Source organism: Sipha flava, unplaced genomic scaffold, assembly GCF_003268045.1.
Source record: "Sipha flava isolate LNK unplaced genomic scaffold, YSA_version1 85_pilon_pilon, whole genome shotgun sequence".
In the NCBI taxonomy this organism is placed as follows: domain Eukaryota; kingdom Metazoa; phylum Arthropoda; class Insecta; order Hemiptera; family Aphididae; genus Sipha; species Sipha flava.
This window is the reverse complement of record NW_020273627.1, coordinates 581,566-606,305: the sequence shown is the minus strand read 5'-3', so window position 1 is coordinate 606,305 and position 24,740 is coordinate 581,566. Positions and strand designations below refer to the sequence as shown.

General features: G+C 26.9%; 3 protein-coding genes across 5 annotated transcripts; 2 read left to right on the top strand and 1 right to left on the bottom strand.

The window, feature by feature from the left end:
• The first annotated feature begins 6,406 nt into the window (after positions 1–6,406).
• On the top strand, positions 6,407–13,181 carry LOC112693332. Of its 2 annotated transcripts, XM_025568324.1 has the most exons (9): positions 6,407–6,598; positions 7,786–7,922; positions 8,471–8,735; positions 8,959–9,170; positions 9,397–9,664; positions 9,775–10,022; positions 10,088–10,231; positions 10,953–11,235; positions 12,952–13,181. In XM_025568324.1, exons 1-9 carry the CDS (start codon positions 6,589–6,591, stop codon positions 12,960–12,962), a joined length of 1,578 nt encoding a protein of 525 aa, XP_025424109.1. In that variant the 5' UTR covers positions 6,407–6,588; the 3' UTR covers positions 12,963–13,181. The 2 variants fall into 2 exon arrangements, with proteins under 2 accessions (XP_025424109.1, XP_025424110.1); XM_025568325.1 differs by lacking the exon at positions 10,953–11,235 and having other exon boundaries at positions 6,413–6,598.
• An 870-nt stretch (positions 13,182–14,051) lies between these two features.
• LOC112693331 (protein CWC15 homolog) lies at positions 14,052–15,656 on the bottom strand. Its single transcript, XM_025568323.1, has 5 exons — positions 15,544–15,656; positions 15,010–15,142; positions 14,829–14,939; positions 14,602–14,764; positions 14,052–14,348 (listed from the first exon to the last, which is right to left on the bottom strand). Exons 2-5 carry the CDS (start codon positions 15,138–15,140, stop codon positions 14,109–14,111), a joined length of 645 nt encoding a protein of 214 aa, XP_025424108.1. The 5' UTR covers positions 15,141–15,142; positions 15,544–15,656; the 3' UTR covers positions 14,052–14,108.
• Positions 15,657–16,020: 364 nt separating this feature from the next.
• On the top strand, positions 16,021–18,071 carry LOC112693330 (DNA methyltransferase 1-associated protein 1). 2 transcript variants are annotated; one of them, XM_025568321.1, is made up of 8 exons: positions 16,021–16,377; positions 16,437–16,600; positions 16,678–16,908; positions 16,965–17,066; positions 17,127–17,336; positions 17,395–17,536; positions 17,612–17,766; positions 17,834–18,071. In XM_025568321.1, exons 1-8 carry the CDS (start codon positions 16,167–16,169, stop codon positions 18,008–18,010), a joined length of 1,392 nt encoding a protein of 463 aa, XP_025424106.1. In that variant the 5' UTR covers positions 16,021–16,166; the 3' UTR covers positions 18,011–18,071. The 2 variants fall into 2 exon arrangements, with proteins under 2 accessions (XP_025424106.1, XP_025424107.1); XM_025568322.1 differs by having other exon boundaries at positions 16,678–16,905; positions 17,834–18,069.
• Positions 18,072–24,740: the final 6,669 nt, after the last annotated feature.

Genomic DNA, 24,740 nt, shown 5'->3' with positions numbered 1-24,740 from the left:
TACATTGATATTTTCTTGGTAATTATTTCATATAAGAATGATTTTTATCGTTATTATTTTCTTTTAATCATCTCCATTATTCCTTACTTCTTTGAATACAAGTCACATATAATTAATTTTCATTAAAAACATGTGGTTATTTTTCATGCAAAGTTTTTAATTTTTTTTTTGCAACTTTTAGGCAGTGCTCGGAAAGTTCCTTTTTCAATGGAACTAGTTACATTTACATTCATCTTATTAAAAAGGAATTAAATCCTTTTCCATTTCTGGCTTGAAGAGTTCCTATACGAGGAACATTTTTTGTTCCTCATTAATTTCATAATTTATAGTCTGAAAAGTTTTTCAGTTTTTAATAATTTTACATTTATAAGGTTATCATGACTGATATGACATTAAACAAAATTAGCCATCCATATTTTGTTTTGCGGGTAGACATAGATACAATCGCTGAATCAATTTAGTAGGTAAATTTCTAAAAGAAGAGTTATGATAATTATTTCTCTTAATTCTAAAATTTATTAAAATTGTGACTATTTAAGATTAAACTAATGAAATTTATTGATATTCCTCTAAAAAAGTTAAAAAAATTCCTATATATACTTTTAAATGAAAAGAAACTAAATTCTTAAAAGTTTAAAGAAATTAAAGGAATTTATTCCATTTAGCCCTACTTTTGGAGTACTCTTCTTTATTTATAATTCATGATGGAGAATACTCTTAAAAGTCTTAACACTTTTTCACATTTTCATCTCTCTTTATAATCAAGTATTTTATCTATTTTTAATATAAATTAATGTTATGTATACATGTATTATGACATTATAATTGTTAAAGTGAGTGTTATAGATCCAAGTGAAGCAAATTATATTTTAATATATTATTGGATTACAAGTGTTCCAAAAGTTTAATTTAATTCCTATTTTTATTGGAGTAAAATAAAAATAATGACAATTTATACGGATTAAAATTCTTTGATAATATTCTATAAAATATTATAAGAATGGTTTTAAAAAATAATGTAAATTTTCTGATATTTTTCATAATGTTGAACCTGATTTTGTTACTTCATATCAGGGATGGCCAACCCGCGGACCCATGCGACCCACCTTGGAAAGTTTGTGGCCCGCAAGATCTATCAAACATTTACAAAATAAATTTATTTTTGTCCCAATAAAATATTCTTGAATGCTTGTACAACGCAGAATCCGTATTATTATTACAACATAAACACAACAAACTATTTGATTCATCAACAAAACCTTTGTTCCCAAGTATTGTCGATGAACTATGTTATGCAAGTAATCATATTATGGAATAAGTAGCATTGAATTACATGCGCTTCCACACCGAAAAGTTAAAGAGTTCTTGAAAAAATTAGATTCATAATACGGCGATAAAAACAATAATTCATTCTGTTTATTTCAAATAATTAATACACTAAAACTTATTTTATTCTAATAATTAATCCTGTGTAAAATGTTTACTCCAGATTTTTTTGTATGGAGGAAAAATACTAATATGTGGCCCGTAATGTATTTCCAAAGTGGCCCACAAAATCATTTAGGTTGGCCAACCCTGTTTTACATAATTAAAAAGAAATCAGTCTTACAATGCCTTGCATTTTAATTAGAATATGGCCAAATTTAATCTGATACTAAGTTGTGGCCCAGGAAAATTTGATAATTTAGCGGCCCGTTTTATAATTTTTAATAAACGGGCTTGTAACATCATATAATTTATAAAGTAACCTTTGTTCTATACAATTTTTGAAAACTGAATCAAACATTTTTACTTGTATCTTCATATTAACTTTTGTTGGATAATAATTTAATTTTTTTTTATTATAAGAATATTTTATTAATATATTAAAATTAATTATTTAGTTGTAGACCTTTTAAGTTTACTTTTTTGTAGTTAAAATTATGTTTTTGCATTCTAAGAATAATTTCCTACCATTTTAACAATTATATTTGTAAATATTGTATACCCCTAATTTCCTTCTCATAGAAATATATTGACTGAAGCATAAAATATTTAGGTTTCCTTAAAAATAATTCAATTTTTTAACTAAAAAAAGCTATTGATGACTTGCATCTGGCTTGTATACCCATACACAGTGACAACTCCGGGAAATAAGGATATAATTTATATAATATGTTTGTTTTATTTTGAATTTTTTTAAACAAGTAAAGACTTCTGCACCTAGACACAATTTTGGTGTTAACAAGAGTTACTACTTGCTGGTTATTGTTTTTGAAGCTAAATTAGAAATTGGAAGATTTGTTGAGTATATAAATGATTTGGATTTTTTTCAAGATAATTTTGCTTCTTTTAGCAATGCATGTTTTTTGTTAATATTTTTATTTACAAATATATTTAAGAATGTTTGAAATATATTAACTTGATTTATCTAATGTATTTTTCCATATTTAAAAGAAATATATTAATAAATATAATTTAATGTATATCATAATGATTTTTAAATACTGTTTGAAGTGTTTATATTGTATGACGCTAAAATTAAAATTGACCTTAAATAAAGGTATTTTTTTAGGTAAGTACCTTTTTTAAAGTATTTACTCAATATTAGTCCAGATTACAATATATAAATTATGAAAACCATAGCAATTCAATTAGATACATCTTAAATTTATGGTTATACTAATTTTCGTATTTTGTTAACTAATTATTTATTATTAATATGTATTTAAACTTTGCAGAACCCTGAGTATTGTACGTTAAACCAATAACCTTTTGTAGATTATCTTTTTTTATTCTATTTCACTCATCGAAATTATAAAATAGAAATACTTAAATAAGTATCTAACATAGAAGTCTGCATGTGGCCGAACATCCCCAAAAATGTTGTAAATGGGGCCCTACATTTTAAGCTTAAGAGCAAGAGACCTCCATTTTAGCTAATGTTTCTCAAATTAAATGTAAATTATTCTAAAATATTTGATAAAAAAATAAATCGTAATTTGTAATAGAAAAAAATAAAACAAAATGTTCTAAATTTTATGTAAAAACTTATTTCAATAATTTAACAGCTAAAATTGACTACAAAAGTAAAAAATATATTGGGACTCAGTGGCGCCCAAACATTTCCTTCTAACCTGTAGAGTTGATAATCTTAACCATGTTCTAAAAATTACCGCCTCTCAAATAATAATAGTTCCATAAATACCTATCTAAATTATAAGTTTGTCCAATTTATAACTCGACCTTTGGTACCTAAGTACTGGTTACACGCGAAACGGCTAATTGATATGAAATATGAATATTATTCGTAATATAATAGATAACAATAATAACATGACGATATGGAACGTTATGTAACGTTCTGATCAACATTAGAACATTAATAACCTTACTACTACGATTTCTCGATAGTCGATTGTATAATACTTTTTTTTGTGGTATCACAATGTGAAATAGAAGTTAAACAGCATATTTGTAATTTAAATATTTTACTCATAAACCTAACTTAATCTTACTTCCTTATCCCCACCAAACACCTGCAAAAAATGCTTACTTTTTCATTTTCACAACTCCCCTAAAAATCAATCCTGGTTGCGCCACTGATCATAGGTATTCCTCAAAATAAATTGGCTTGCGAACCCTATATACCATCTGATAGTTACGAGCATTGATTGCAGTAGCGGTTTTGAAAATACAAGTTCTCTAAAGAACTGTTACCACCACAAAATACTGCTGGTAAGTACTGTGTTGTATTATAATACATAGGGTTGCCATACGTCTCCCGAAAAACCGGGATTGTCACCAGTTTTGGACTTTTTGTCCCGGCTTAGACGTTTATAGGAAATTTAGTACCTATTGTTTAATTTTTAATTTTGACCATTTTATCTCAAAGTACATTTTTAATCGTAATCGATTAACAATATATAATAAAAACATATTTTGTAATTTACACTTATAAATATTATAATATATTTTATTTTACAAACATTTTTTTAAATATTATATTACCGGTCATTAATAGTCCTCTTCAGAGGCATATATATAACTTTTGTATGGGGGATCATTTGCAAACAAATCATTATTTTTATTTTATCATCCTTTTTTTTACGTTTCTAACGTCCTCACACTAGGAACATTATTTTATAACATTTAAAAAAAGGCCTAGGTGGATCTGACCTCCACATCACCCCCTTGTATACGCCACTGATACTATTAATATATTAAGAATTATATAAAAAAATATATTACTCAATATTGTGTTTGTGTTGTTCCGGTTCCGCCTTATAAATATATGGCAACCTTAATAATACATATTTATTATATTGTATGCTAGTACCCTATCTCTGGTTTATATTGTGGTATCCACATTTTTGTTTTTTAAACAAAATCACAAACAGTTGTTTAAATTATTCAATTAATAGGTGAAATTAGGTACTATGTAGATTGTAAATACATGTGTACCTATAAATAATAACTAGGCTTAGGGACTTCTAGCATTTGCATACTTTTTTAATTATTGTTAATTATAGCAGAGTGCGAAATAAATTCGTTTCTCGGTGCCATGATATCAGATCTAAAATTTAAATGTGCATATTTTTGCGTATTTGCTAGATTTTGCAGGAGAGTGCTTATTTTAACATTATTATGCTTATTTTGCATATTTTGACAAATTTCTCAAATTTTATTATTTAAAATTAAAAACTATAGATACATATAACTATATATACATATTTCAACCGATCGAGAAAAAAAATGTACTAAGAGGACTTTTAGTATGCCATCTGCAAACTACCTCTCATATCTCGTTACAATTTGTAAGTATAAATAATACCATTGGTTATAAATAATACTATTTATAATCAATGATAATACTATAAACCCGTATCGACCGTATAATCCGCTGGATATTGACCGGATGCCGATAAAGATAATAGTTGATATAGAATAATAGATTATTTGTTAGGTATTTAATTCAGTCGATTATTATCCGTCGTTGTTTTTGCGTCTCACAACCACACAACGTTGAATCATACGTAAAACGTCGTACGCGATAATTTGTAACATAGTGTTATGCCGAAATTACAACAGTCTACGAGTAGCCGACTACAAAATTTTGTTTCGTAGTTTAAAAGTATATTTAAATCCGATGGACATGTTTTATTTTGTGTACTATCTGGTTATTTTTTTTTTTTAATGCATATAAATGCATATTATATTGCATATTTTAATGACTTTAGAAGCATATTTGTGTATTTTTTAGAGCTATAAGTCCCTAAACCTAATAATAACATATTGGAATCCAAACTCCTTACCAACCTTACTCCAACCTTATTTATGAAATCGTGTTTGAGCATCTTTTTAAATACTAGATAACCGCTCCTGATTGATTGTATTCTATAATCAACGACATGAATTATTCATTTTACGTTTCATATTATTAGGTAGTTTTATATTAATTTTAGTTATTACTTATTATTTATTTTAAAATATTCAATTTTCTTTCAAAAAATATAACAAAGTCCAATAAAATGTAAAAATACATTAAGATTAATAGTCTACATATTCTATGTCAAAACCATAAAATTATTAGTTATCATGCGTAATTAAAAAAATTGTTTGTTTGAAAATTAGGCCTAACCCTTAAAAAATAAATTGATCCGAAAGATTTAGCTTTCTCTGGACTCGGCGAAGTTAAGTACGGCCCAATTTGCTTTCTTGGAGTGATACTATACGCAGTCTTCTAGACCAACTGTTCTCAATAAGTCGGATACTTATCAAAATCACTGTAATGAAAAAAAAAAATAGAAATATTTATCTTACCAACTACCTACCTACAAAGAAAAAAAATGAGTAAAAGTCAATATGTAGTGATGAATAGATGTAATACTGGCCGTCTAGAGTTAAATGGAATATAATACGAAAACATTTCAATTCGAATACAAAAGAGCAAGGTTGTATTTGATGGGGGTGGGTGAAAGGGGTATTCGCCCCCTATGGCACATATTTTTTTTGAATATAATATATTGATTTATTTAAAATATATAATGTATAAATAATTAAGAATATAAATTACTAGTCTATCATTATATTATGTTATTATTACAGGAACATGAGCTGTAGGTAATGAACTGTAAATTATTTTTAAGTCTGTACTAAAGAAAAATTAGTTTCGCCTCCTCCCCCCATGGCCTCAACTCAAATAAGCCCTAGCAATGGAGCAGGTTCCCGTGAAGATAAAGTTTTCGCGTACGCCGGTTACGTGGGACACGGTTCACGGAACAATCAGTGGTGGTAGTGAAAGCGGCGCAGTCACCGAATCGCAATACGTCCGTAAATAATTTGAAGGTCCGCGCCGTCGTACCGCGTCCCACGCCCTATCCGCTTGTCGCCCCTTCCGCTTACTCGTCGACCGACGGCGATTAATCCCACGAAGTAGTCAACCCGGAACACTGTCGTTGCGTCTTTTCATCTGTCTCATCTTTCGTTTCATTTGCTTACTCGTCCCGTGTTCGTTGACCGGCTGCTAACATTTAGCAACTTTGTGGTGTTGTTCAGCTCTCAGGAGACGAAATCTAACTGTAAACCAGAATCTCCAATTCGAACGATATGGCTACGGGTGAGTGCGATCGAAAATAACGTACGATTTGTTCAACCAAAACCACATAGGTTACGAACTACCGACGATCGGTGTAATAATATTTTGTTTTTGGCGTTAATGTTCGCCGGTGTCCGGTCGAGCTGTCGGATCGTGAGAAACCTACGCGAAAAGTTTGGGAGTGAACACTGCGAGCTGTGCTTTACGTGTTATAATAACGATTCACAATGGTCAACCATCTTTTCCCTCTCCGTCTACGATTCGTCTATTTTTGGCCGATTATTCTAAATTTTACTCGTGTCAATTAAAATTCCAACATACATCATAACTCGTTATAATTATAGTCGAATAATTTCGTATTTGTTGTACTACTACTTATTTTTTCGGTAATGTCACGGATAGTTCTTTAAACTCTTTCTTTTATGCTATTATTGCCATTGGATTGAGAAAAAACACCAGATTAAAATACAGATTTTATTTGTTAGTGATCCGATTAATATGATATTTGTGTTAAAACCTTAGTTTATAATACTGCGGCTAATATATTTTGTTAATTATTATTTCACTTTTTGTGTATGTAATGGATTACTTATATTTCTAAATATTTTTATTGATTTTATGATTTTTTTATTATATCTTACATGAATCGTTACTGTTTACAAAATATCGAGATTAGGTTAGAAAATAGCTAATATATGAATATTATTTTTTGTGAATTTAAATCTTCTAATCCAGATGTTACTAAATCTACTTAATCTATTACTACTAAAGCTACTTAATCCTACCTACCTAAAATAAATTGTCACAAATACCTAATATCCTAGTGTTCATTATTGTTTATAAAATTAAATAGGTATTCAATAGGCATTCATCATTATTAATGATACATTTGTAAGCACACTTTTTAGTCATGGTTAATATAAACAATATCTAAAAAATCTCCAAGAATATTTCTATTTCCTATTTAATTAAAAGCAATTTTCGTTTTTGTTTTAAACAATAGAATATAAATTTGATTTGTCATTGAACATTTCTCATTTTTATTAGTCTACTTACATACATATATTTCATTATTTAATCTACAGTTTTTTTGTGAGTTACATAGATATTAATACTTATAATTATTTATTTATTTATATTCAGGTAATATTTTTATTTTTAAGATTACTCTTTCATTAAAATAATATGTTTGTGTTTTTATAATTTAGAAGTAACTACAACTGATAGTCAAGAATATAAATTCTATCCATTGAATTTTGGTGCTTTGCACTTCAGCGTCAAAGCTTCAAATGATGCTCATATTGCTTTAACTGCTACTGCTGAAAATAAGCCACCTAAATATGAGGTATTATATGTGTTTCATTATACTTAAACTGTTATGCTCTTTAGTAGATTAACAAAATTATATGTTCTAAAAATTTTTATTCATTAGTAAACATTTCAACATTGATTTTGGTTGGTAAATTATGCGTTATAAATAAACTGTACAAGATATTTTTTGGGCCATGAATAGTTTCAAATTAAATGTTTAATCATTTAATAATCTCAGTAACTTTTAAAATAAAATACATATTTTTCTTTTTTGAGTTATTCATTCTTTGATGATTAATGCATTTTAACAATTAAAATTAAGCAATTATTCATGTGCTTGTGTATTTATATTTATTATTTTATCTTCAGCTCCAGTATGACTTAGATTAATTTGTTCAAAGCCAAATATTATAATTGTCAGTCAAAAGTAGTCCAATGTTGGTTGATTTTTAATTTTTTGTTAAGATATTTTTACTTATTTTTTAATTTTTATGTTATTGTTGTTACTAAATTGTAATGTTACTAGCTTATATTATTATGTATTATGAAATGTGTAATTTTTAATAATATGTTTATAAATAGATATTTCTGGGTGGTTGGGGAAATTCAAAGTCTTCCATACGCAAAAATAATGAAGAACCAGACAAGGTTATTGCTGATACTCCAAAAATATTGAATGGCAGTGAAGAAAGATCATTTTGGATTAAATGGGGAGGTGGTTTTATTGGTGTAGGAAAACAAGGCGAAGAAAAACCTTTCATGTCATGGCAAGATGAAGAATCTCTTAATGTTTCCTTTTATGGTGTACGTACTGGATGGGGAGCTACTGGTGTATGGACCATTGAAGGTTTGTTAATTGTTTATACATTAAATTATTTTATTTTTATATATATATATATATATATATATATATATATATATATATATATATATATACAATATTGTATTGTTATTAAGCTAACATTTTATTTTCATTTTATGTTACTAGGTACTGTAAAATATTATTAAAAATATTATTTTTTTTCACGTTAATTTACTTTTGATTTATTTTTTAAATTTAAATAAAACAGATAACATTTACATAAATACCGAAGATAGTAAAGATTACATATATCGAGTTATACTTCATGGATCAATCAGTTTTTCAGTTGATAGTGCTAATGATGCACACATTGCTTTGACAAATAAAGCTAATGAATCTGACCCTATAGTAGAGATATTACTTGGCGGTTGGAAGAATACAGCATCTGCTATACGTTACAACAAAGAAAAACCAGATAAGGTTTTGATATAAATGTTTTAATTCACTCACCATTGATGTTGGGCCTATTTTAACCTAAATAATATAAATTCTTAAATAATAAGGTTAACAAATTTTTTATACGTACATAATGTTGATGAATTAACAACTAACAATTACTACCAATTTGTTCTACATTGTTCTAAATGTGTGATTTTTAAATTACAATAGAATTATTATACTAAATGTATAAAATGCTTATTTAAAGGTACACATAGATACTCCTCAACTTCTGAGTAAAGATACATCAAAGAAATTTGTCATATTTTGGAGAGATGGTATTTTTGAAGTGTTTTGTGACAATTCTAAATTATTAGAATGGAAAAATTCAAGTCCTTTTAGCATTTCTCATTATGGCATTCGCACTTGTTGGGGGGCTGTTGGTAATTGGCGTATTCATGGTGCAGCAGATGATCAATTTAAAAGCAAAGTAGTTTCTACCCCAAAACCAAAACCAAAACCTTTGAACGGAAAAGGTTAGGATAACCCCTTGTGTTAATTTTGTAAAATGATTAATTTGTTATTGTATTTTTTCATAAATGTGTAAACAATTTTAATTAAGTCGAGAATTGAAATATTGTTCTAGCTCCGCCTGCAGCTTCACCTGGTTGGAAACTTGATGGACCCACATCTGGTCCAGTTCAATGGGTTCATGCCAGTAACGGGCAAATACCTCCAAATGCTTTACCGGGTGGTTTTGATGCTACCAATGAACAACTGTATGTAGCTAGGGCAGAGCATAATGGTGCTCTTATTCCTGGAAAACTTGTTCCTTCTCATGGTGTTGTTTATGTAGCTTGGGGTGGTGTTGAGAATCCTAAAGAGAATTATGAAGTAAGTGTTTTTATTATTTTTCAATTTAAAAAAAAAAAAATGTTTTTTATCTTAATATTATTTAGGTACTTTGCAATTGTTCTGGTACTTGGGTAAAAGCCAATCAAGGAGAAATTCCTGTTGGAGCATTATCTTCAGGACATACAGAAGATGGTGAACCTTTATTTATTGGTCGTGGACAACATGATGGTTCTGTTACAGTTGGGAAGGTATGTTATGTTATGTATTATATTTCATATTATTAATTTATTGACATATTAAATTCATAGTATAAAATAGATGACGTTATATTTTGTATCTTACATTTATGATATGTATTTGTAATTTAATTGATGTATATTTTTTTTGTTTTTACTTTTAAAATTTTTTTATCGTGATAAGGAGTTTTTCATATTTATACGCCAATTATAAAAATTAAATGAAAATAGGTAAGTTGAATACCATATTAATTTCATTATCTGTGAACCAAAGCTTTACGCTGTGTAAATTTAGATGTTATTAATATAATCAGGGGTTTATTTTGTATGCCATACAAATTACTTCCATATGGGAAAAATTTGTTTTTTCTTTATATATTATATGTATGTTTGGAAACAGTTTGGAAGACATACAAAACAGACCTCATGAATTTGACTTTATTGTAATTATCAATGGTAATCCCTATTTAAATTTTGCTTACTAACTAAATGATAATTATTTCATGGTAACTACATTTAACAATTTATAAACAATTTTTTAATAAGTTATTTTTTAATTAAAAGAAATAAAAACATTTTAACTTAAAAATAACAATTTTTTTTTTTTTTTTTGAAGAGAAGGAGGTAACTAATATTTAGAAAGTTATATTTTCTCTATATATTGCTATATAATTGTATGCATTTATAATAAATTATTTATTTTTATAGATGTAATGAAATTCATAATTTCTAGGTAAATCAAAAGGAGATAAAAACACAGAAAAGTGAAACAATAGATAAGAATTGTTTACTCTTTGACTCTGGAGACAAATCTAGTATGAATTCATTGATTATGACATTATTAAAGAGTTCATTGGAAAAAGAAAATGATGATCATGATGTTTTTGGTGCTTATGTTGCTATGGAGATAAGAAACTTAAAAAGTTCTGATTTGCAAACAAAATTAAGAGCAAAAATAAGAGATTCTATATCTCAAATTGTCAATGAAGATTCTATGATTAAAAATGAACTTACAGGTAATTCTAATTTAAACAATGAAGGTGATAATGTTATTGAAGATATTTCAAAACGCAATACTAAAGATTCTTCTGCAAACAATGAAAGTATGGATGGTATGTCTCATGAAAGAAAAATAAGAAATAATAGTTGGGAATTCATTAATTAAATCATGGATATTTGATTTGATATAATTTTTTATATTAAATAATTATTTTTGTTTGAATGTTAATATTATCTTATTTGTGTTATTTTATTTAAATTCGTCACCATGTAATGTTCTACTATTGGTAATTGAGTGAACATGGCACTTTCCTCAATGTTTTTTCATTTCAATTTACTATTCAATGGACATAGAACCTGAAAACATAACCTCTCTTTTCTCATTTTTCATGTATGTAATGTTTATTAAATTATATTATTGTACCAATGATTTTATTTTACTTTGTCTGGGCTTGTCCTTGTGTAGTACTAGGCTCTGGCTTTATAAGTTAGAATTCTGTCCAACACTTTGTCAGTGCTCTCTATTAATCATATTACAAAACTAATAACAATAATAACCAATATACTTTTAGCTCACCAAAATCATAATTATGGTTGTTTATGACTGGATAATAATCTAAGAAATATTCATAGAATTGTTTTATTTATCAAATTATATTTAGAAATATATATTTCTTGAAGGTATTAATTGATGAATCAAAAATTTAAACTAATGATTTTCTAAAAAATAATGAATGTCATATTTACCATAATTCCAATGACTGGTTGTTTTTAATTGATTAGTTTACCCATTAATTTCATTATTACCAACTTAATTTCAGAAAATTGTGTGTAAGAAATAATAAAAAAATGTTGACTGAAACTTGGTTATAATAGTTAAAATGTATACTGAAAATGTAGTTAAATGTATTATTTTATTTTTAAAACTCGTAATTATTACTCTTATTATATGATTTGTGATTTATTTACTTTTGTAGTAAAACTGTTTTGAATATTTATTTTTTATTTTATTTTTTTATCTATTATATTTGTTGTTTTAACGGTTTTGAATAAATTTTTTATTTTTAACTATTGTTATTTTGTTGTTTTTTATTGTATCCTTCCATTTTTTATTTACTCTGAAAATAAAACCTTACATTTTATAATTTTTCTTTTATTTAACTTATTATTTATTGACACAAAATATATTAACCTGAATTATGTTTTTAAAAGGAATACATATGTTGCTAAAATTAATTTTCAGTTGAAATTTTATAACTTTTAAGCTTCATTATTCAAAATGGTGTTGGGTGTTACTAAATTGTATAAATTTCATTATTATTGACAATAAATTAGAATTTCTTAAGTTTTCCATTATATTAGTCCCAAAAAAATATTCACATTTATTACTTACCTACTATGTACAATTACATTTTTTTTTTTTTATGTAATTTATGAATTTCAATATTAACTACTATGTTTTTGATTCTCAAATCTAGTGAAAACAGCAGCTATACAACATAAGAGATTGATATTAGAATTTTTAATGTTTTATTGTTTTTGTAGGATATATGTTTACTTATTTTTAAGATAAACATTTTATTTATCATTTTTTAGACTTTCTTTGTGGTTATATGTATCTAATAATCGTCTAATGTTAATATTAGACAATAATTATTTAGAATTTATCAATGTTAAAGTGGAAGTGTAATAATTCAAAATGTCGATGTTAATAAGATTTATTATTGTTACAGGTTCAGCCTAGTCACAGTGTATGTTACATACCGTATGGTGGTGAAGAAGTACCTCTTGATGAATATGAAGTATTAGTTGCTTAAATGTAACAAAATCATAGATGTATTAAAAAAATTATTTGAATGTTTGGCCGAGCTTATTGGAACCACACTCTTAACCACTAAATGTTTACATTATTTATAATTTTGAAGATAATTAAATTATTGAATAAATCTCTTATCACTAAATATTTACATTATTTTTAATTTTGAAGATAATTAAATTATTGAATAAATCCATCATACCATAAATACTACCGTTTTTATTTTTCATTCTTCATTTTTTTGTAATGCCTTATATTTTGATATTATTGTTGGATTAGAGAACCTAAATAATTGTTCTAAAAAGTATAGCATGTATAAATTTATTTTAATATTTTTAAATAGATTTTAACATTTTAGTTTTGTATTTTGTTTAGAAATATATATACTAGGGGGTTTTATACTATTGGTATATTTTAGTAATATTAACAATTATCTAGTTAATGCTGTAAACATTATGTTACTTGTTACAATCCATTAAAAAAGAAGATATGGCATTTAGTGCTATATTGGTAATTAGTTATTTTAGTATTTATGATATTGATTAATATAAACGAGGATTAAAGTACATTATATAATCTTTAGTTCATACAATAATTTTACAGCAGTCAGGATATTGTAGGTTTTATACAATAAAAATATCCATTTTTTTTGATACAAATGTATTATGATTTAAGTTATGGAACATTGTGTGGTTACTCAACCGGGAGATAGTAATTTATAATACTAACATATAAACTTAACGCTAACCAAATAAAATTCATTATTGCCATATTCAATTTAAAGATAATAATTTTAAGTTATTGTATAGTAATAAATATAAGTTAAATAGTTACGCACAACTGGGACTTTATAATAAATATAAGGAAAAAATATTAAGTTATGAAACAAACTTCACAGTTTACGTCGTTATGCAAAACATACTCAATGTAATTATAGTTAACATATTGAATAATTTCGGTGTACAAATAATAATGGAAATTTTAAAACACTATTTATTTGAATATATCAATATAATAAAATAAGACCTTAAATTGATAATATTAACTTCACATGAACATTAAATGGTATTAAAATTATTTTATATATTTGTCCATAAACTTTCTGTGGAAATCAGAACGAATGCAATCATTGATAAAGGTAGTGCTTTTTTCTGGTTCTGTGCGAGCACAATTTTTAAAAACCACATCATCATTCCAACGTCTTTTGACTTTTTGGTTAACTTTAGGTACCGTTGATCCATAACTTAATAATGGATTTCCTTGAAGAATATTTTGGATTCTGATTTGTTCTTCAGCTTCACGTTTATCAGCTTCCTATAGAATAAATACAAAGTTAACTTCCAATCAAAATAAAATTTTATTTTTATATTTTATAAAATGTAATCTAAATTAATACTTTGAAATTTAACTGATGGTTTTTTTTAACTTGAACAACAATTTCAAAATCAAATATCAAACATATAATTAAAAATTATAACTTATTTATTCTATTATATTTTTTTAACGAATTTAACAGTTTTAAAAAAAATCTTTAATAATAATTATATAGATGTTGAGATGCATTTACCATACGAGCTTCTTCAGCCATCCTTTCTTTTTTAATTTTTTGCAATTCTTGCATCAACTCTTCTGCATCATCTTCACTGTCATCATCATCAGAAGCATCAAGATCTAATGGATCATCAACATCTAGTGTAGCGATTGGTACATGTTCAGGTCGTATTTTTTTTTTAAATTATTTGTTCAATTTATAAGTTATACAATTCTATATTTAAAGAAAACTATGATACTCACATAGGAGGTTCGCCTCCTATCGCTTTAGATGCAACAGCTTTTTCTTTTTCATCAAGTATTTTAGCAAAATCTTGTTTTTGGAGTTCTTCAGTTGTACCCTGTCCGGGTTCTCTGTATAAAAAAATAATAGGTAATAATAGGTATTAATTAAATGCCAGATTACAAAATGTGAACATATTACCTGTATTTTAATTTGGTATGGGATGGTAAATCTCTGCTTGAATATTGTACAGACAAAGCACTAAGATCATTTTCTCCACGACCTTGGCCACCACGAGCTGGTTCAAACGTTGGACGAGCAGCTGTTGTCATATCTAACAAAATAATGTCATTACAAAAATTATACAAATTATTTTGTAAATTTAAATGTTTTTATTATAAAACCATTGTTTACATTATACCACTATTTAACCATATATAGCACATATACAATTGAGTATGATCAAAAATTATATGTTTCTACAACGATACAAGCATGACGACATTTTAACGATAATATAATTTTCGAATTTAATTTTAACAAATGTTCGGTGTGCTTATTCGTAAACCTTGAATCACAGATTATATAAAGTTTAATATAATCTGAGCTTGAACAATAAATTCAAATTATTATTATCTTGTCGATAATATGCTCAACACCAAGTAAGAAAATAAGAAATTCGGTAAAGATGGCAGTGATATTTTAACAAACATTTTAATGTCTTAAATATCTTACTTCTTTCAACTCTCAAAGTACTCGGTAAATAACACTATGCACTAATAAACAATCAAGTTTCAACATTAACACTCGCCAACTTCATACTTTTCTTTAGACTGTTCCATATTCAATATCAGTCAAACAATACCCGGTATCCGGTATCCAGGCTTATCCGACAAACTAGTGATCAGTTAAAATGTGTAAAAATTAAAAGATGCAAGTCGCGTTAATTTAAATTGTTTTAAATGTTATAATATATTTTATCTGTTGCATTATTTTAACGTTTAAATTGTAAGTAATAAATTATAGTTCTGATAATCATAATTTTTTTGTGCAATATTGCCACAGAATTAATCGATGGCTTTCAACTGCAACACCGATAACACTTACTATCTTAGTCGGTGTTCGGTTGTTTGTTATCACAATATTTACTATTAATTTAATTTGTCTTCAGTTTATCACAATTTATTTATATTTTATTTTTAAACAGAAAATATTTACCAAACATATTATTTTTCATTTACTACTTAAATAGAATAATGTAAATTAATTTTGTCTTTTAAAAATTTATGCTATCAAGATTATTCTTCTACTAGTTCATAAGATATATTACAAACAGGAGTTAACAAATACCAGTCAAGATGACGGAAGATATTCGTGACATTTTGGACATTGATAGAGGATCTGGTCCTCAAGTCTCTAAAGAAGATATACTTGGTACAAACAAGAAAAAAGTTTCACTACCATCTGGTAATCGTCAAAACCGTAGACCTGAAGGAATGGCTCGTGAAGTATATGCCTTGTTGTACAATGATAAAAAAGATGTCCCCCCTGTTATTGAAACCGAGACTGGTAAGTTTTCTTATATTTTCTACAGATTTCAATTTATATAATTTATAAATTAAATTTAGGTCCTACTTATAAGCTCCAAAAGGCTAGATTGGGTATGCGACGTGTTCGTCCTTGGATTTGGGCTCCATTTATAAATCCAGCTCGAGAAGATGGTGTTGCTTTCTTCCATTGGCGAAGAGTTGCTGATGAGGGTAAAGAATATCCATTTGCTAAATTTAACAAGGTATTAATCAAAAAAGTATTAAATTATTTGTTATTACAATAATATATTATTTATATTTATTTTTTAAAATTAAATAGAAAATTGAAATACCGAGTTATACAGATATTGAATACAAAGAACATTTAGAATCAGAAACATGGAGTCGAGAGGAGACTGATCGTCTTTTTGATATGTGCCAGCGTTTTGATTTACGTTTTATAGTCATTCAAGGCAGATGGAACTTAGAAGAATATGAGAATGCTGTTAAACGATCTACCGAAGATCTAAAGGATAGATATTATTCAGTGTGTAATACATTGACAAAGGTTGTAAGTAAATAATTATTTTTTATATTTTAATAATATTTTTTTTTGAATTTCTTTAGATTAGAGGTGGCAATATCAATGAAGCAAAAATGTTTGACGCAGAACATGAAACTCGTAGAAAACAACAATTGGAAAGACTGTTCAGTAGAACTCCTAAACAAGTATTTATCATTTACATAGTACAATTTATGCAAATTATATGTAATCTTATAAATGATTAGATTGAGGAAGAACAAATGTTACTACAAGAATTACGTAAAATTGAGGCCCGAAAACGTGATAGAGACCGTAAAACTCAGGATTTACAAAAATTAATAAGTGCAGTTGATAAACAAAATGATAGTAGGAAAAGTTTAAAAATTGATAAAAAGACACCTCATCACCGTAAACGCATTGCTGTTCCAGTTCGACCAACTAGAGTTGATCCAAATGTAAAGTTATACATATTTAATAAATTTCCAATTATGTTATGATTTTATTGGTTTTTAGAATTTTGAAGCCACTACTATTAAATTTCCTGATATAAAAAATAGTGGTGTGTCTACTCGTTCTCAAAGAATGAAAATACCAGCAAATGTTAGCCAAAAAAAAGTAAAAAATGTTGAACAAGCCCTACAATCTTTGAAAATTAGTATGTATTGTGTACATTATTGTATTTGAAATGTTGTTTTGTTTAATAGTAAATAGAAGAATATTTTCTTTTTAGAATTAAATCCTATTCCGACTGAAGAAGTTTGCCAAAATTATAATGATTTACGTAATGAAATAGTTTTATTAAATGAATTAAAAGCAGCATGTAGTTCAAGTGATTTTGAACTGCAAACATTAAAACACCAATATGAAACATTAAATCCTGATGGGGTATGTAAATATAGCTGTAGTAATATTTATACTTGTAACTCTTTAATATATTAATACAATGTGATAGGCTTTAAAAATTGAACCAGTACTTATGGAAGAAATAGCTAGTTTAAGCGTGAATGAAGACGAAAATGATGAAGAAACAGTCATAAAAATAAAACAAGAAAATAAAGAACAATTGGAAACAAGAGATGTTACTTCTACTCCTAGATCTGTTTCAAAATCAGTTTTGGACATGATATAAATGTATTTAAAGAATATTTCTTTTTTACACATTTTATGATGAAAAATATCTGCTATTGCAGAAATTTGAAATTTTTGTTTTGTGAACAATTATATAATTTAAACTATTATAAATTTTTTATAAGCTGTGAGTATGAATAAAATATATATAATAATGACTATTTATATGTTAAGCCGAGTTCACACTTCACCGTGCCGTGTCGTGTCTTCTAAAATAATTATTTCTGATTGGCTGAACTATGTGTTGCTTCAAAGTATACCTTATAATAAATCACAAGTTACCTTACTAACCACATGTTACCGTGAAGTTGATTTCAGTGAACTTTTGAACGTGTGGTTACCGATTTTAAGAGTAATAATTTAATATTCTATGACAACATTATACATAATAATTAAGGCTTGAAAAACGTTGCATTTGCATGCTTTTATTGGGCTTTTAAATTTATTGCTAAGTAACCTTTAAATTATTTCCATGACACTAAGAAAAACATATTACAAGTTTATATAGTGCATATTTTTACATGTTTAGTGGTTTAGCAATTTTAAGGGCATATTTCTTAATTTTGCCATTTTTTAGAACATATTAGATTAGAATTGATAAAAACATAATGTTAAAAATGTTAGCAATAATAAAATATTTATTTTGAAAGTTTTCATTAGACATTTTACCTATCATGATACTCAAATCCCAGGTTGACACAAAATGTACAGTTTTATTTATATTTAACAATTTAATGATTATCGTTGATTGCATTAATCGGATAGTCGGCAATCTTTTCACTTTTAAAAACATTAAAAAAATGTTTAGTGGATCAATGCAATAGTTGTGCAGGTAAAAACGAAATTTATTTCTTACTTATGAATTGGGTTTTAATCATTTTGTCTAATGTTTATTTATGTCTTACAAATGTTTATAATTTAATGGGAACATTTTGTAATAAAATTTCAAATTTCAAGCTATTTTTATTATTTTCTTTTATCTTATATATTTATGCATAGAAATTATGTTTAGCTTAGTATAATAAACTAACAACATTTGGACTGTTGTTATGTGCAAGTATATTTAATAAAATATCTTTATTTATGAACATTTTTGTGTTAAAAAAAATTTTAGTGCATATTTTTAATGCATATATGTTCTTTTTTAAGCGCATTAGTGCATGTATATTTAGTACTTTTCAAGTGCATAAAGTTCCGAGCTATTTTAACATTTACAAGTAAACTACAAAATATACACAACAAAGAATGAAAACACATGTTAAATTTATATTATACATACAAACGAATTAGTCGAATCAGGTCGAATGTCACAAATTAACAGTAAAATAAGTTCCGATTTATATAAAGAATTATATTTCGTTGGAATAAAATAAATACAAGATCAAAAATAAATTGGTAAAGTAAATTAGAAGCAATGAAATATAAAACTTATTAAATAAGTTTCACAACAATAAGGACAATAAACGCACAATCAGGGCTGTATTTATGCCTAGGCCGGCAATTTTTATAAGAAATAAAAAAAAATCATATAAATATTTTATGCATTTATGTAACTGCATAAATTAATATTATATAATATTTAATAGTAATATAAATAATATTTAATATTATAGTATAGATATCTGTCTGTAAAATATACGGGCGCATGACACTGAAAATGTCAATAACACGAAATCAATTTTCTCGTAATGTGAGCTATAAAGATAAGATACCTACCTAGGTACATAATATAAGTTGTTCCTAAAAGTAATTACGATAATAATATAATATATATAGAAGTTGGCTAGAGATATCCACATCGCATACGATGAATTAGAATTGATAATTATTTGTTTTGTTTATAATGACTATTGACCTATTTTCTTTAAAATTAAATAAATTTATTAGAAATAATTACAAGATTATTTTTTCTTGGGGTAAGGGTGGCATATTTAAAAGGGCCTAGGGTGGCACTTGTTCTAAATTCGACCCTGCGCACAATTGTACATGATTTTGACGTTGGGCGGGTTGTTCGGTTTCTCTAGGATGTTGAACCGGTCCTCCGGTTTCTTCTGGGTGTTGAACGGGTTCCCTGGTTGCTATTGATGGCTATCAGGATAGTGGCTTTTGACGTGCACCAGTCTAAATGATGGCACCAGCTGGTTTGCGTTGAACCACTTATTGTATCCGTTCCTGGTGCTGCTAACCGGGCCGATGTCACCGCTATCGTCTCTGCCGTAACTGCATCTTCCGGTCTTGTCATAATCTCGGGCCACATGTTCACGCCCTGCACGACTCTCTCGTTGCGCACGTGCCTCCAGAAATTCACCTTGTTGTCTCGAATCCTGATTGCGCGGCCGGCACAGCTTCACCTACGCCCAAAGCTACAGTCACTTCGACTGTATATATGTATATTATGTTACAAAATCGCAAGCGTACTTATGCTTTGTAGACGTTCTCTGGTACGCGCGCAGAACCATCGCGGAGTAATTGCACGTACCATTCGAAAAATTGCGGCCATCTCTCCGGATTCACGGCTACAAAGATCTTAAAAATGCACCAAAGATAAATAAAAAAAACCGTAAATAATATATTTTTACACAAAGGTATACTTATTCATTTTCTTGGAAATGGAAAATTATAATGTTCTTCCAAACACAATGGTAGCACTTTGACATTTTACTACATATTCTCAGGGCCGTATTAGTGCATAGGCACTATAGGCACTGTGCCTAGGGCTTACGAAAATGTGTAGCTACGATTTTTTTGTAATATGTAAATTGATATAAAAAAAAATTTTTTTTATGGTAATTGACAATTTATATCATATATGTTTTGGATTAAAATAAATTTTTTTGACATCTGTTAAAACTTTTATCGTATAGTTAATAGTTATCATATAAAAAATTAGATTTGATTTTTATGTTGTAAATATTATTGCTTTTAAAAGCTTATTATTGCATGAGATTCTACACACTTTCTCTCTCAAAGAGAAGGTTTCTTAATCATTTAAATACTGGACAACGGCTCTGCAAGGACTAGGCGCCTAGGGCCAACGATAGTGTTAATCCGGGCCTATATATTCTTATTAATATAAATATTATTATGTACTAATATTTTTTTAAATTATTTTTATTTATGCTGTTACGAAGCGAATTCGATTCGCGTTGCTAAAGTGATATAAAATAACAATAGTTAAATATCAATAACTGTTACGAATATTTATTTATTTATAATTATTAGTTCTCTTATATTTAATCTTATAAGTGATTCTCGTTTATTTTTAAGTCCGTCTTCATTGAAATAATATTTCTAAAAATAAAATGGCACATTTCAAGAAAACAAAATTCGTTCCAGCAGTCTCGATGAAACGACGTGATAATTTGGTTGCTTCCGATTATACCTATGTTCCGAAGTTCGTACCATCTTACCAGATTAAACAAGAAAAACCGAATATGTTGTCTTTAATATCGATGGATTACCAACAAATATGGACAAAAGAGAAAAATGATTATTTGAAATCGCAAACTGCAAGTAATAGTGAGAAAAAAGAGAAAAACTCGAAGCCAAAGATTAAAGTGATACAACAAAGAATCGTAAATTCGAAAGTAATAGAAAAACCCCTTGCAAAAAAGACGACGAAATATGATCATATTCAGTCCAGGTATAAAAATATTAATCAGAAACCGCGAACTTCGAGTGAAAATAAATTGATATCAAGCAATCAACATAATACCGCAACAAAGCTTCTAAATAAAAGTTAACGTAGAAGCGGCTCGTGATGTTAAGAGTAGTACACACTTAATACAGGGGTTGGAAATAAATTTTTGGGTCCAATACCTCTGAAATAACAATTGGCCACTCCAAACATGTGTGAATGTAGTTAATGTGTAAGGGTAAGTCTTTACGTGTAGTTACGTTGAATGATTTGCTATTTCAAAATGGTCTTTAGAACATTACATATTTGTAATTCTTCGCTACAATTGAATAAGGTACGAACAATTTCCTATTTGAGTTATGTTTATTTTTTATCATGTCCTTTCGATACAAATTTCAGTATAACGTTACAGATGTTGCATTTTTGGCCAGAATTTTATCATTATGATGTTATTTTAGCCAATAACTGATAAAAGTGAAATATTAAAACAAATATATTTTTCATAGTCACTGTCAAACAAACATTCTTTCTATGTTAGATAGAAAAGATGATATTTATTACATTATTTTTTATAAGTTGTACCTATTACAAAACTTTATAGTTTATAATTTGAACTTCATATAGAAAATATTACAAATATAAAATAATAGATGAATCGATGATTGCAGAAATGTCACGATTCAATTATTTTATGAAATTGAGTATTAGTAAAACCGTATTCTAGTCATGTGTTTCTATGCATTAAGTGTAAAAACGTCTATAGTTATACTTTTTTATCAGATAAATAAATATTAATAATCAGTGTTTTTACACTATAAAGATAGAAACGCATGATTTGTATTCGTTTTTACTAATATCTAAATTTTATGAAGTTTAATTTATAACTCGTGACATTTCTATACAATCATTGATTCTGATATATTTTAAAATTTGAAAGTTATTATTATATCATAATAGCGTTGGACTTTGTAATGTTTTTCAATTGGCTTCGAAAGGGCGTAATAAAAAATAAACTAAATAATAATCAAAAGTGAAATTCGGCGTTTTTTTTTTTGTAGATTAGTGTAGGTACATTTTGATAATGTATTAAAACGTCATCTTGATAAAGCTAATTATTCATTATGCCTGCACTACAGAGTAAAGGCTTTCCTTATAGATATATTATATGTACACATATTTTGAGGGGTGAGTCCCCTGCAATTTAAATGGCTTACAATAATTTACTTTCATATTTACTATGGAAATAGTATTCGTTCAAAGTTTACGATCAAGCAAACCTTTAAATTTTCGTTACAGCTCAATGTAATATAATGCTTCTAGGTTGAATATGAAATTAAATTATTGAGCATACCAAATGCGGTATACTGTGTGTTATACGATATTCATTATCCGTCATTTAGACGTTTATTTAAATCATTTGCGACACGTTAAGTTTAATGCTATAAAGACTGAATTGAAGAATGGCTTTTCTATACAAAAATAATTGCACATTAAACATCACGTGTCACTATTTATTTTAATAAACAACTTAATGATGGACAATGAATGTAGTATAAGACACAGTACGATTGTAGATATGCTCAGTAATTTAATTTTGTATCCAATCAAGAACCATTAAATTATATTAAATTGCAAACAATATTTTAAAGGTTTATTCTATTGTAAACTTTTTTAATGAATACTATTTTCATAGTAAGTGTAAAAGAACGAACTTTATTTGGCATTGTATAATCGATTGCTTTAAGTTTGTTAAAATTGTTAAGTGTTTTAAATATACTAAATTTATGTTAATCAATATAAAACGCGTTGTTGAGATTTTTTAAACTGTATAACATGAAAACATAATATTGTATACAAGCATGTTGAAATATGAGTATAATATTATAGGTACATATTTACAGACCCATTTTGAAATATTTATGACTAAACAATTAATTTTCAGTATTCGTATATTAAGTATAGATATTCGCCTTTGAAGTATTCAAAACTTGAACCAAAGAATCACTATTTTGTAATTATATAGAAATAAAAACGTCGAAAGTTATTTTCCTTCTTTTTCGTTTTAGATACTACTTGGAATAAAAATATGAATATCACAAAGATGCACTCAATGAATCACTAAAAAAAAACGTGATTTAGATTTTTTTATATATACTATTATAAATTATATTTGTATACGATAAAAAAAAATAAAAATATATAGAAAATTATACAATCTTTAAAAAACTGTGAAATCAGCTTTCATTAGAATTGGGTATTTTACGATTTTTATTTTTTAAATTCATCTATAAGCAAAGGTGAGCATTAACTAGTTAAAAAGTTAATTTTTTTAAAATTTTTTAACTTAACTAGTTTAATTGGCAGTTGAAATAACTTACCTTTTCACAGTTGATTTAAAAAAGATCTAACAAGTTAAAAATGTTTAAAATTTTTCGTTTATACATAAATATTAATATAAAAATTAAATAATCATGTAAAGTAAAAATGTCGCATAGGTACACTGTACATCAGATGTCGTATTAGATTTTTTAGGCCGGGGCCCAGATTTGAGTATTGTGTTCTAGCCGTGGATCATAATATTATATAATAATATTATAAATAATTTTAATTATAAAGATGAATTAATACGGTAGTGAGGAGTGGCCCTTGATGTACAATGTCATAGTATTTTTCAAACACTTCGGCGTCACTGCTGTATATTATGATAAAAAATTCAATAAAATTGTTTATTATAAATTAGGAAATTAGATCTTTCTAAAGAACGCAGTCACTTTTTATGTGATCTATATACTAATTAAAAAAAGTAGATTAACTTTTTTTAAACCGAGTTAAGTTAATATTTTTTTTCCTTATTAACTTTTAACTTATCGATCTTGTATTCTCTTAACTAAACTCGAGTTAATTATTTTCATTAACTTGCCCACCTTTGTCTATTAGTATTATCCATAGACCTTATAAGGTCTATGGTATTATTCAGTGGCGTATTCAGGATTCATTTATTTGTTTTAAAATTTAATAGACTTATAGTAAGTGGGGGTTCTTCCCCCATACTCCTTACATTTATAAATACCATGTATTTATATATATTATTATA

Bases quoted from the DNA above. Each gene is read 5' to 3' on its own strand.
- LOC112693332 (XM_025568324.1), top strand. The intron at 7,923-8,470 runs GTATTATATGTG...GTTTATAAATAG, and splicing joins ATAAGCCACCTAAATATGAG to ATATTTCTGGGTGGTTGGGG. The intron at 10,023-10,087 runs GTAAGTGTTTTT...AATATTATTTAG, and splicing joins ATCCTAAAGAGAATTATGAA to GTACTTTGCAATTGTTCTGG.
- LOC112693331 (XM_025568323.1), bottom strand. From the start codon at position 15,140: ATGACAACAGCTGCTCGTCCAACGTTTGAACCAGCTCGTGGTGGCCAA. The intron at 14,765-14,828 runs GTGAGTATCATA...CAAATAATTTAA, and splicing joins ATAGGAGGCGAACCTCCTAT to AAAAAAAATACGACCTGAAC. The intron at 14,349-14,601 runs GTAAATGCATCT...TTTATTCTATAG, and splicing joins TGGCTGAAGAAGCTCGTATG to GAAGCTGATAAACGTGAAGC.
- LOC112693330 (XM_025568321.1), top strand. From the start codon at position 16,167: ATGACGGAAGATATTCGTGACATTTTGGACATTGATAGAGGATCTGGT. The intron at 16,378-16,436 runs GTAAGTTTTCTT...AATTAAATTTAG, and splicing joins TGTTATTGAAACCGAGACTG to GTCCTACTTATAAGCTCCAA. The intron at 16,909-16,964 runs GTAAGTAAATAA...GAATTTCTTTAG, and splicing joins GTAATACATTGACAAAGGTT to ATTAGAGGTGGCAATATCAA.